General features: G+C 38.7%; 1 protein-coding gene across 1 annotated transcript in view; it reads left to right on the forward strand.

The window, feature by feature from the left end:
• The window catches only part of FHIT (fragile histidine triad diadenosine triphosphatase), a 954345-nt gene that overhangs the window by 926513 nt on the left and 13267 nt on the right, over positions 1-14565 (forward strand). The window contains exon 6 of the mRNA XM_090282940.1: positions 4088-4194. Coding sequence (XP_090139066.1) covers positions 4088-4189 — 102 coding nt within the window. The 3' untranslated portion in view covers positions 4190-4194. The remainder of the gene's footprint in view (positions 1-4087; positions 4195-14565) is intronic.

Raw genomic sequence — 14565 nt, forward strand, 5'->3', positions numbered from 1 at the left:
CCTCACACCTGGAAGAAGTGCTGTTATTTAATGTACCACTGAGAAGGAAAAACACTGCCACTTAAATTATGACACACCATTGATTTTTAGGGCATGCTTCAATTTCAGAGATGTTAAAATGTGAAAAACAGCACATCTTAGAACCAATAAACTGGAATTTAAACAGTGCTAGTGAATGACTCTGAATTTCATGCAATAATAATAAGCCCTGGAGTAGACAAAAGGGTAGTCTTGAATTTGATCATCCTTTGGACAGTCTCCTCTGTCTTTCCCAAGATTCACAGCTAGGCAGGAATGGAAACAACCCAAATGCAAGCCAAGTACTTCCCATGGTACCTTTCTATGGGTACCTAGACTGAGTTGCCAGATAACATACGGGAATCCAAGTTAAGTTTGAAGTTCAGATAAACAATGAGTATTCTTCAGTATAAGTATGTCCTCAATACTACCTGAGATATATTTTAAAAAGTTAACTGAGCATCTTGTATTTTTACTTGCAAATCTAGCAACCATGATCTAAGGGTAATTTTGACTGCATTTGACCTTTGCCACATGCTTTCATCTAGAACCTTAAACTTTACCATTGATACCTTCTTCACCCCTTACAACGACCCCGAGTTAGGAGTTATTGCAGGTCATTTTAGAGCTACAGCAGCTAAATTTCCTCTCAGACTTGGATTAGTTGGTTTGGGTCTGAATTCTGAACATAGCTTTTAATCCTCTTTACAAGGTAGTAAGGTCCAAAAGATACAGATCATGAAGATGGTAAAGGCACTTTTACCCGAGGAAACAGCTTTTGTGGGTTGGTCAGTGTTCACTGTCATGGGGATGGTGTATCCATCATCATCATCATCATAACAACACTAATACCAGCAAAAAGTACTAATTACTATGTGTCAGGCATGTCACTACTCACAATTCTTTTACTGTCCACTTTTTACATAGGGGTAAACCAAGGCACGGATAATTTAAGGAGCTTGTCCTTTCCATTGTTAAGGTCTAGGCCTAGCCCCATCTTTTTAGCCCTTGCTGGATGCTCCTAACCCCCCCTCACCCTGCCCATTACCATTTATTCTAATACCGTTTCTTTGTGAAACTAAGTTGACACTCAAAAGCCTTTTCAAAGTAGGTTAGCCCCTCCTAGCATCTTCCCCTTTGGTAATGCCCCTAGCACTCGTAACTAACCACTTGGTGTCTACCCTTCTTACCTTGGTGCCCCATGAGGACAGTTAAGGAGCCTGTCCGGCTCAGTGCTTTAGGGCAGGGCCTCCCTTGGCATTGCAGAGACAGAATAAATATCTGCTGTATTAATAAGTGGTCCCTGACTTTGCCTGTGGACAGCTGAAGGTCATCTAGGAGATACATCGGGAGTGAAGCCCCTTCATTAAAGCTTGCCCTAGGCAAATAGTATCTTTTCCATAAACCAGTGTTTAAGGTGAGTCTAGACAATGGCTTTCAGCCATCAGGTTCTTGTTGCCTCAGGAGAGCAGAACTTGACTCCAGCCCACAGCAGGTTTAATTTCTAAGTCAGCTGGGTGGCTCTTCCAGGATGCAAGGCTTATCCCCCAGGACCTTTCCCAGGTCCCTATTCCTGGAGAGACTGAAACCCCATTCAAAGGCTCCTGAACTAAATTAGTGTCCTGGTGTTGCTGGGAGAGCCTCAAGGCCCAGGCACACTCCTTTAACAGGAGTGTCTGGAAGAGCAGTCAGGAGCAGAGCTGGCAAAGACAGCCTCAGTCCTGTTGCCAGGGTCACTAGCAATGGGCTATCGATGCATTCTTTATGTGTCTGGACTCTATCTACATACACACAGATTTTTTCCCCCAGTGTACTGTTTCTCAACAGTTAAGTGCATCTTAGAACTGCCCAAGAACTTTGAAAACAGTCCCCAAACATGGGCTGCTCCCACTTCAATTAAATCAGAACTGTTTTTAAAGTTCTTCACATAATCCTTGTGAGCAGCCAAGGTTGAGCATGGCTCATCAAAAGAAAGCCACAGGCCTTCAGCGGGGCATTTAGGAGGGAAATGGAAGTTTTAAAAATGATGTGCAACAGAGCTTTGCAAATATGACTAGTTTTTGTTTTATTTATTTCCTATTTCCCATAAACAACTTCTAAGCATTGGCACAACGTTGCCATCTGTAAGGCATATGTCAGTAACAGACGGTCGCCTAATAATCAGAAAGCCATTAATGTTTGCAGGCTCTAAATTATTTGGATTCATCTGGTATGATCTGCGTTGATGAGGCCACTTAATGCTTGATTTCTGTGTCTCCCAATGGTAGAACCAGAAGTGGAAAGACCATGTTTTCTGAGCTTTGCAGCATTCTTTGTCATCTTACTGAATTGTTACAAGATGGATTTATAACGGATCCAAAGCTAGTATCAAAATGAAAATTAGTTCTTGAGTAGAAAAAGAGCAATCCTGTTTGACTCGCCTGTAGCAATTGTGTCATATCTGCTTCTGCAGGGAAGGAAATGACTTCTTAATGGGGTTTTCTTCCACTAAAGAGAATTAAATCTATGTGGCAAAATGTAAAACCAGCCTCTGGCAGCCAGATTCTGAAGGGAAGATCCATGACCCTCATAAACATATCTGTGGCCTGCCTGATTATATGCCAATGAACCTCATTTAGGCTCAAATAGGAAATCCGGGCTTTTGTTCCCTCACTGTTTTGCCCTCTGTAGCAAAGTTTGCTCTGAAATAATGGGGCAAATTCTCCATCTGTTGAAAGCTGCCAAGGTGGGGGGGGGGTCTCTGGGTTAGATTTAGAGTGATTTGGGTGTGAAACAGAAAATTCCACTATTTTAGTTGATAGACTTTTTGCTGAGTCAGCAAGATTCTTGGAGAAAGACCTGAATTTGGGGCGAAAGCACCTGGTGGAGTTGAGCAGGATCTATAGAACTGTCCACTCTTTAGTGACACTGTAGTTCCTCTAGGGTGGATTAAAAGGCACAATTAATCGTTGGGAACAGCCCTGGAGCTTCCACTGCCTTGCTGGGTGATCTTTGACAGGTGAATGAATTGCCGGGGACTTCAATAGTGCCCGCCTTGTATACGGGTGATTATAAGGATTAAATGAAATGACGCACCATGAAATAATACATGCAAAAAGGACTGCTCTTCACATCCCAAATACTAACCGTCTTTGGTGGTATTAACTTGTTTACCTTAATCTCCTCAAATGGCTTAACACAAAATACTACACTGTGTATCCTGTGGAGGTTATACCTTCAGCATTTTACAGAGTATAGAGCCTCACACAGGAATAACAAATTTAGTTAATAAAACCAAATTGCAAGAGGATATTAAGTGGAAAATTGAGCTCTTCTAATGGAGAATTCTGAGAATATCCCCTCTCTCTGAAAGAATTGAAATTTTATTCATTCTATATGTAAATTTGATACATATGCAATATATTTTTAAAAGAAATATGGATATCTAAGAGGATTTTTAAATGATTCAACTAAGGCCAATTGTTAATATTTTGATGTTTCCTAATTTAATTATCTTACTATGTACCTGCTTGAAGCCTCTTTTAATATATATACTCTTCCTTCTTATTCAGTCTTCATGGCCTTTGTATTATTATCATAAATGTGTTTTGGCTATTCTGGTTCACTGAAAAAAGTGCTCAGAGCTCATATAAGAAAGGCTAAGCCAAAAAGAGAGGTAGGCAGACCCCAGGCCAGCTCAGAGGAATGACCATGGGCAGGCAGCAAACTCAGTGCCTTTAGTGTCTGGTAAGTGGAATAAATGAATGATGATGGCTGAAGCTAATGATTAGAGTTGTGGGGATTATGGTAAATGGCAGGATGCCCCCTCAATCTGTGACCCCCACTCCTACCCTCAGCAGACAATTGCAAGCAGCAAATGTAGCCTAAAATGGTTATTTTATTGCAAATGCTAGAAATGTGATTTTATACATGAAACCACCCCATATTCAAGTTTGGACAACTAATGCAATTAAAAGACACTCATGTCCCAGCCTCTAATTTGTGAATTCTGTTCAGCTACCATACAATACTTGTTCAAGGAGATCCCAAGGACCCATTAACGAGTGTATTCTATTTTTTTTCTCCAAAGCTCCAGAAACATGACAAAGAGGGGGAGGACTCCCCAACCTTGTGGAGATCGGAGGAGGAAATGGCAGCAGAAGCTGCAGCGCTGCGGGTCTACTTTCAGTGATGCAGGTAAAGAAAGACTCCATTTCCTCATCATTGCTGCCCTCCAAGGGGCCTCAGAAGAGGGGCTCCCTGCCCTGGTTGGGGGCATAGAAAAGCAGCTGCACCTGCAGCCTAGGGTGGGGGCTTCAAAGACATAAAAGCCAGTGTCGAGAAAACCTTGATTCCTGAGGCCTTATTCCAACAGGCGAGTCCCCTCTTCCACCCCATCTGTTCACTTCATTCCAGCCCACCCCAGACCACCATCACCCTGTTTGCTCCTCTCTGATTCCTCTCTTCTCCAATCCAGTTTTCACAAAACTGGATAGTTTGTAACTCAAAGCTGATCATTTAAAAGGTTCTAGTCCTTTAAGGGAGTCGCACCATCCTTAGGCTGAAGTCCCAAACTTCCTCTGTATGTGGAAGATGCTGTGAACCAGTTCTCTACCTGCAGGCCAGGGGGGCCATGCTGAGCCAGCTCACCTTTCACTTTGGGCCTCTGCTCCCCAGCTGCTGTTTAGAAAATTACCCTTTGTGTTTTCCTTTAATGTTGGCTGCTAGGAAACTCAGGATACAGGGAAAGGTCAGAGAACAAATTATTTCTTTGCAGTAATGATGTTTAACTACTGGGAGATACCAGATTTAAGGTGCCTGTAGAAAGCTGTAGCCGTCTTCATTTTTGGAATGTACATACATATACACCAAATCTTTATACAGTGTCAAGGGGTTCTTTGATCTTCTGATATTTATTAATAAATAGGGATGCTACAAAATATTGGGATGAACCTAGATGAAAAAATTACTTGTTGTTTATCTGAAATTCAAATTCAACTGGACATCCTGCATTTTCTCTGGCATCCCTGTTACTAAAACTCCTTAGGGATTATGGACCCTGGAGAAGGATCCTCTCCTCTGAATAGTTTATTTTCCTTCTTAGAATTGTCTTCTTCATCTGGTCTTGTGTAAATGTGTTTATATTATAAGATGCTGCAGGAGATCAGATACTAATCTGAAACACAATTAGTGAACAAATACTAGTAGTGACTGAACTATAAAAACTATATCAACCACTTAGTGATTCATGATTTTTGGTTAGAAAACGAATTCATTGTGTTTCCATTTTACTTTGAAATGTAAGCCCTGTTCAGTTTAAAGTATATGTGCATTTGATAGTCCCACCAAACCTCCTTTTTAAAAGTGTTCCTATCACTTAAAGACCCCGTAGTAACCGCGCTCCTTCATTATGATACAGGTATGTTGTGCGCAGCCCCTCGCATTGTAGAAAGCTTATTTCATTCGCTCCTGTCACTGGTTTGTCAACTCGGCACTCAGTTGCCTGAAGGGACATATATATGATGCTAGCAGCTGCTGTCTTTGATATTTTATTTTTACCCTGTTCACTTTCTCATTTCTTTCTTTTTTTTCTTTTAAGAATCAAGCTAGTTTACCTAAGAACATAGGCCTAAGGGCATGACTGCAATCTGCTTTCTATTCCTCTTCTGAAAGCTGGTGTGTCATTTTGGAATGTCCCATTCATTGGGGTTACCATGCTTCAGACTCAGCTTCCTAGGATGAATGTTTTTCTGTCTGGGTTTCTTATATAATGGATATTTTCAGGTAGAGGCGAGAACGCTCTAGGCTTTCCCTGAGGCTTGCTGAGTTGTAGGGCTTTGTCTTACAATGTACTTTCTAGACATTTTCAGAAGATTCAAACTTCTCACCCAAGTTGCCAGTATGCCTTATCTGTTTTGCTTCTGTCTTGCCTTGAGGCCTAGCATCTCCTGCCTACCCGGTGAATCAACCTGTCTTATACATCTTGCCAGAAAGGGAGTTACCTTAACTTGTTATACAGTCTATTTCACAGTGCTTGTGAGGTTTCAAATTAACTAACATTAATTTCTCTCTTTAAGGGCTTTTGTTTACAGATCAAATAAATCACCTGCAGCTTTCTGGGCAGTCAGGTAGTCAGATGTGGGGACTGAGACCAGATAAATAATGGAGGTTACCCAACAATACACAACTAGTAATTTGAGGTGAGGGACTTAAACTTAGGGCCCTAAGATTTCTCTAAAAGCATCACTAATTTCTGTTGTATAATGGGACTAAATATACTTCTCTTTACAGACAAAGGGGAAAGGAAATGTTCCCTTTAGGAAACCTGCTCATTGAGTTAGTCAACCTGGTTCTTTGACACCTACTCCCTCTCTTTTGAAAATACATTTATACACAAAGTGTTTATACAGTGTTAAACAGTTCATGGAACTTCTGAAATTTGTTAATAAATTGTGCTGTTGTGCAATATTTGGACATACCTATTCATTGTTTATCTGAAATATGGATGACTTGGTCTTTCCAAGCTTCCTAATCATACTCTCAATAGGCAGGCAGTGGAAGGCAGAGCCAGTTTAAAGACTTTGCTGGGGCTCACTCTGCAACACTGCACAATTCATAACATGCACAAAGGCAGATATGACGGGGCTAAGCCTTAAAATGGATAATAGCCAATGTTACCAAGATTTACAAGACATGGGTTCTGTTATTATCCATCTTACAGGTGATAAGTAGACTGAGACTTGGTGATGTTAAGTCTTATTCCAAGTTGTAAATGGCTAGAAAGTGATGAAGCTCAGATTTGAACTTCGGCAGTCCAACCCCAGAGGCCAACCTCACTGAAAGAGCTCACTTCAGCCAGCATCGCCTTCCTATCCCAGCTCCCATGGAACTCCCCAAATATTCTCTCTAGTTTCTTCACCTGGTCTGCTGGCCTCCCTGGTTCCACTGTGAGGAATTTCCTCTTCCTCCCCTGCTGGACTTCCTTGCCAGTCTTGCTAACGCCACCCTCCCCAGCACCTGCCGCCTTTACCACATTGTACCCAGGTCACAGGAGTCAAAGCGGGCCTGAGCTTGCACCACCTGCCTTCACTCACTTGCACGTTGCTCCTGACCCTGCTGATTCCTACTGAGGCTGCCCATCCTCTTTTTCTGCAGCATTTGACCATGTGCCAGAGTAAAATGCTCTTTGACGAGTGTAGTGTCTCCCAAATTTCATTCATTCCAATTTTGTCCTGATTTTTCTCATCTTGTGTGTGACCTAGCATATTGTTTACTTATTTACTTAACTCACTTTTAAAATTTCAGTTCATTTATCTTAAATTTTGTATTGTAGCCTCAGTGAAAAATATTCTGTAATTAGAAGTTAAACTTAAAAGCAAATATAAGAGAAAAACAATGCTGATGAATTCCAGCTTTGCATAGTTGCTTGCCTGTAGCTATCTAGACCAAGGTTCATTCTCTCTTTATTAAACAGAGAGGCTACCATCCTTAGAGAAGCATTTAATATCAGCACCAAAGTGAGATTCTCCATTTGACCTATTCAAAAGAATTAAAAGAAAATAATCTACAAAGGGATTCAATGTAGACCACCTAAAATGATGCCTGTCTTTGGAAAACAGCAGTGGAGACCAAAATTTAAACCCAGAGCAAGTGGACTTCAGACCTGCTCTAGCCCCTAAGCCAGTGCTCCACACATATTTCTTACCAGACATGTTGGGCATATAAGGCACATGTGGGAAAAACAGAGTCACCTTGCCTAGAGATGAGAGTCCACACTCTTGCAGCTGGCTGAGGTCACCAGGCAGGAAGGCCTGCACCATGCCTCGTCACCTCACACAGGCACACTCAGTCTCTAGGCTGATTGGATCTATTGGCAATCACCCCTTCTCCTGGGAGGCCAAGTGTTAAGGGTTGGACCTTAACACTTAATTTGCCATTAATCCTCAAAAACAAACATATTGTAAAGAAGAAGGTGCAAACCTATACTCAGATACCCTATATAGGAAAATGGACTATGATAGGCAAAAAGCTGTTCTCTGGTGAATGTTTAGTGTGAAAATACCTAGCAAACCATTCAGTTAGTAGCAAACCCTGTTCTATATCTTTATGTATAAACCCAGATTGATCCTCTGATGACAGAACAGCCACAGGCCACAAAGATAAACATTCCAAAACTATCAACTGTTTCCTCAGTCTCTTAAAGCCATTAGGACATCAACATTAGGTTAATTATGTAAAATAATTCTTTTCATCATGCCATATAATGATATTTTGGCCACTCTCTGAATCCTTTGCCTAGCAGAAAATTATTTTGAATTGCAGTTCTTTAAACATAGTATAGAGGAAAACAGACATTATCTTTACCATATACAGGAAAAGACAACCTTCTAAGGGCTGCTGAATGAAGCTGCAATTGTCTCACTCTCCATCTGACAGACCCCTGACCAGGTTGGTAACCTTTTGGTTCCAGTAATTCAACATCTGCCTTGTGCTTAGATGAATTTATGCATTGCCTCCCCACACACTGGGCTGAATCAGGAGGAGGGTCTGCATTCCTTACCTGATCTTTCATCTTTTCTGGAACACAATCATTTTTTAGGTACGTAATACTTGGTTTTGCTGCCCCTACACATCCGTGTTACATTTCCTCCTTAATTTTAGAGCAATGACATGTGTACTAGTGAGGGATGATTTTATCAGCTCCTGTCCCCATTCCTACCCCATGTTGGAAGTGAGTGGGGTGTGTTGTGTGTAAAATATGCAAGCATTGACCCTAACTCTGAAAGAAAGTCAGAGCAGGGCAGGTTTCCATGCTCTGTTGTGTCAGCAGAGTTTATTTGTAATTCATCAAACTCTCCTCTGTGCTTGCAATTAATTTATAGATAATTGGTTGCCTCTTATTTACTCATAACAGAACCTTGCAGTTTCAAAGCAACTGAGTCAGCCCAAAACAGCATTATTAGTAGTTACAAATATACTGTCCAGGCAAAATTTTGACATTAGCATTTTTGAAAAATCATCATGATTTCAGCCACTGGATGACACATATCATGGTCATAGCCACTTGAGGCAGACAAGAAAGTACAGGTTTGCTTAGTGAGTATGTGTTCTGGTCACTGAATTATACCTATTGAAATTAATCCTACCAGCCTGGAAAAGTCTTCAGCCTTCTCAGTGATGGTCTACTCTCAGCACAACAGCCTGTAATGAGAAAAGCCCAGGGGGTAGATCATAGTCCTACTCCTGTTTTCTCCAGGGAAGGAGAGGTTTAACTTCAATTCCTTGACAAGTTCAATCCTAAACTGACTAGGCAATACCCACATGGTGGTATCATCAATACCAATGAAAGTGTTTGCCAACACTCTTCCAGCCATCCCCAAATTGATACGATAAAAGGTTTTCTTCAGCATGAAGTACAAGAGAAGATTCCTTGTTTGAGGCAAATGATACTTTAATATGTTCAAAAGCTCTTTACCAGAAAAAGGACCCTTCATCATAAACACTCCTGCTCATGTTTCTACAGGATTGTGCTGTCTCTCCTCTTCTTGTATAGACTGTGTTCATAGAAACAAGTTTTTGGTGGCAAGGAATTACAGACTCAATTATTTGGACTAGATAAATATAAATCAAGTCCCTATGGCCTAAATTGGGAATTATAAACTATAGAATCATAGAGACTTTACAAATAATGAAATCTAATGTCCCATTAAGTGAATATTTCATGATAGCCCAAAAGCATAACCATCTAGTTATACATTATGAATCTGCCTTTAATAAATGTTCTGTAGTTGATTCTAAATGCTTTTTTGTTGTTGTTGTTTAGTTTTATTATTTAAAAATGTTTTTTCAAGACCCAGGTTTTTCCAACATGTACCCAATAGTTCAGGCAAAAGATTACCATAGGCCATTGATAGCTAAAAAATATATAGAACTGTTCTGTTGAGATTTAGTTCAACTCTTTGTATAAATGGCCAGTTTCTTATGCTTAATTCTAACCCTTATGAACTTGGGACTACATGATCCATCAGCACAAAATTGTTTTCAGACAAGTGTACAGTATTCCCTCACTTATCATGGGTATTGTGTTCTAGACCCCCCCACGATAGGTGAAAATCTATGAAGTAGAAACCTTACATTTATTTTAGTATTTATATATATTTTAAGGCTTTATAAATCCTTCCTGCAACTTATAAACCATTCTCAGTCCCTTATTAACCTTTCCCACTCCCTTATTAACTTTTTCCACACTTTTATAAACACTACTTATGTTCTTAAACATATTCTACACTCTTAAACCTACATAACTTCAACAACATACGTATACAGTACCTCAAAATCCCACAATATAGTGAAAAATCCGTGATAAGTAATTAAATATAATATTTTTAAAAATCTCATGATACAGTGAGGCCACGATAAGTGAACCGCGATATAAAGAGGGACTACTGTAACTCACTTTCAAGCTTTACTTACACCGTCCAAAATGATAATGAAATAGAGCCTATCATCACCATCATTATCTTCTTCTTCATCCTCATCTCATCTCAAGAAATGGATAATTTATCACACATCAATCTGCATACTCATATGACAAAAAACAAACAAACAAAAAAAAAAAACCTCCTAAAAATATTTACCCAGTCCCAAGACTTTTTTTCTTTCTCTGCTGGGTTCTCTCCACTCTGTGTTGTCCTTTCCTATTACTTTTCTCTTTTTGTCTTTGCCTGAAAGGAGGGCAGGGAAAAAAAACTCTCCTAGAGAGCATGGGAAGTTATATAAAGAAAGCCTATAAAAATTCACCTTAATAACCAGCACCCTGTCCTATAATAATAGCTAGTATTTATCCAATTCATTTCATTCTCTGCCTAAAATGTCCTTCAGCCTCCCCTCATGTCAGTGCTGCATTCTTTTGACATTCAAAAGGCATCAAGTAAGTTAACATGTGGACACTTGGTCAATCAATCAGATACACTAGCAAAAGCAGCTCTAAATTGTACTTCTTCTGGTTTAACTACTTCTCTGAGGATCCAAAAGACACTGCAGTATGTTCTACTATCTCTAATTTATTGTGAATGGTGGGCAATGGAGACTTTGAATGTTTTATCAAAATAAAGTCCAAAAACTAAAGGGAAGAGAGGGTAGAGACTAAGAGAATATTTAGAGAATTAAAATGTCTCATTGGAACTGCTTGTTCAAGTGGTGTTAGTAAAATTAAATGCCAGCCTGACTTTATATAATATGCCCTTGCTTCTTCCTCTTTCCCTTCTTTTCTCCTTCATGGGTAAGTGAGACACAACATGTTTTGGAGAGCACAAGGGAAGAGAGGGCTGGGAAACCATCTTGGGAACACACCTTAACTTTCTTATACCCAACTGCTTCAGGGAATGAGTGCCTTCAGCCCCCCCTGTGCCCTCCCTGTGCCCTCCCCAGACCCCAGTGAACAAACCTATTTTGCTCACTATTAGCATTTTGAAACCCAATTACAAAGCAAACTTTGTTTTCCCTACTAGAGCTATTTTTAATAACTGGAAATCAAGAGAAAATGTCAAGTGTCAGGCGATGCACCCCCTAAAGCAAATGATGGTCTTTCTGGAATGTGCTTTGTAAAGAAAAGACTGGTAAGGTGAATATTATAGTTTTGTAAAAATTATGTCCCCTGCCAAAAAAGAAATCTACTTTTCAATCAGTTGTTCTAAGCACCAAATAAGAGTATAAAAAAATATTCTGGGATTTTCTAATAATGAGGTCTGAATTGTGTCATTTTGTTTTTTACCCTCAGTGGAAATATTTTTAAGTAATTTAAGGTGACTCCTTACCAACATTGTCACTAAATTTACTCTCTGAACTTGGTCATATCATTCTTTAGTACCTCACATTCCCTATCTCTGAATTACTACAATGAAAAACATTTTATTGTAGTGTTATTATACAGATAATACAAAACAATAGATAGGAAATGCACTAACAAAAGCAGCTCTGAATTCTGCTCCTTCTGGATTTAATAGGATCCAAAAGATATTTTGGTGTGTTCTGCTACCTCCAATTTACTGTGAATAGTGAGCAGTAGAGACTGTGAGTGTCCATTAGCTATGCTACGATCTAGATTTATTATTTTCCCTATAAGTTTTATTTTATTTTAAAGATGATAAATTATGTAAATGTTCAGGTAATGAGAAATTAGTTTAAACAGTAATTAAAGAATAAAACCTGTAGGGCAGGATGTTTTCAGACCACCAAAGAAGAAAAGAATGACTTCTGCTTCTATTACTAACAGACCAAATAATTTGAATTAAGCTCCCCAATCTTTTCAACTAGAAAAACTGTACAGAATGTAAGAAAATATCTGTTAAAGCTAACAAGGTAGAAATCCAGGGAGAGAGGTTGCTTTTTCCCTGAGGTATAGTAATTTGTGAGTACTGGAGTGGCAGACAGAACTAAAGCAATAAAAGCTGGGTTGCCACCTGGGTAGGAATACAAATATCTGAAAAAGTGATACCCTTGAAAAATTAAGGAGCCAGATGTAAACCAGCCCTGGTATCAACTACAACCCAATTACAAATTATCTGCCAATTGAGAAAATCTTAGTCCCAGGAACTGAATTAAGGTGATCCCAAGTTGCTAATCCCATTAAGTTTCTGGCAGAAGCAAAGAAAAGAATTATCTCTGGAAGAAAATAACACCATCGAAGATCTTAAATTATTTGTACAAATTTTTTTTCAAATAGAAATGCCGAGTACAGGAGTGTGTATATACACATACACCACAGCATATGAAAAGTCAATACAAACAAGAGTAGAATTACAAGGTACCTAAAATTGAAACTATAAGATATAGCTATTATAATAACTATGTTTATTTTGTTTCTGGATAGAAAAGACAAGATTTTAAAAATATTCAGCAGAGATTTAGACTCAATAAAGACAGATGTTGTAAACAAGAAACAAATAGAAATTCTAGAACTGAAAAATACAACCCAATGAATGAATGAACCGGCAAAAGCACTAATCCAAAAATTTGAGAATATACCAAGCCTAGAGCAGGGATTGTAGAATCTAGATCTAGACACATCATGATATAACTGCAGAAAATCAAGGCAAAGAATAATTTCTTAGATATAATAGTGAAATAAAAAAACCTTACTTCCATAGGCATAATAATTAGACCTAAGGCAACAACAACAACAACAAAAATCAGAGGACTATGGAATAACATTTTTAAGGAACTGAAGGAACATAACTGCCAACATAGATTTCCATACCCAGTTAACATATTCTTATAGAATGAAGGTGAAATAAACATGTTTTCTGACAAAATGTGAGATAATCCATCACCATCAGTACATGTACATTTTGAATTTCTCTGAATCAGGCACTGTCTTAGTGAGCACAGGCTTCCAACAAAATACCATAGAGAGAGTGGCTTAAATGACAGACATCTATTTTTACAATTCTGGAGGCTGAAAATTCAAAATCATAGTGCCACCATGCTCTGATTCTCATGATCCCTCTTCCTGAACTGTAAACAGCCAGCTTCTCTCTGTGTCCTCACATGCAGCAGAGAGCATGCTTTAGTCTTACTCTTTCTGTAAGGACGATAATACCATCATGGTGTCTCCACCCTCACAACCTCATCCAAACCTAATACTTCCTGAAGACCTCATATTACTATTGTATGAGGAGTCAGGCTTTCAACACATGAACTGGGGGGGGGGGGGCACAAACATTAAGTTCACAACAGTCAACCAGTTAGAAAAGAAAAAAAAAATTAAAGTTAGCTTATTTAACATCAGAAATCAAATACCTAAAAATAAAGATATATAAGCTTCTAGGCAGAAAACTACAAAATGTTATTAAAAGGCTTTAAAGAGAAATTACATTAATGGATAGATGAATGACTCAATTTTTTAAAGTCTCAATTCTTATCAAATTGACTTATAAATTCAATGCAATTCAGATAAAAATTCCCATAATTTTTTAAAATGTCCTTTTTTTGGTGAAAATTGACAAGTTGATTTCAAAATGCTCATGGAAATGTAGCCAGAGATATTAAAATAATGAGAGAGAAGCATAGGAGGGCTTACTGTACAGAATACTGACTTATTACAAGGCTACAGAAGTTAAGAGACCATGGTGCTGGTACAAGAATATAATAGACTGATAGGACAAAATAGAAAGTCTGGAAACAGATCCAGGCATATAGGAATACTTAATTTATGCTAAAAAAAAAGAAAAAGCATCATGGAGGTCTTAGGGAAAGGAAAATCTTTTCAATAAATGGTTTTGGGAAAATAGGGTTCCTGTAGAAACCTAATGAAACTGTACCCTACCTCACACCATATGCAAAAGTCAATTCCAGGTGGCTTGTGATTCAAAATGTGAAGTGTAAAACAATAAAACTTTTAGAAGATAATATAGGAAGCTATCTTCATGATCGGAATAGAGAAGGACTTTTTAAATAGGACACAGAGCATTATCATAAAAAAAGATTGATAAAATGGACAACATTCAAAGTAAGAAATTTTGTCTATCAAAAGACACCATTAATAGAAAAGACACAAATTGGGGGGAG

This window comes from Furipterus horrens, unplaced genomic scaffold (assembly GCF_987537825.1).
Source record: "Furipterus horrens unplaced genomic scaffold, mFurHor1.1.pri manual_scaffold_7, whole genome shotgun sequence".
NCBI classification, from domain to species: domain Eukaryota; kingdom Metazoa; phylum Chordata; class Mammalia; order Chiroptera; family Furipteridae; genus Furipterus; species Furipterus horrens.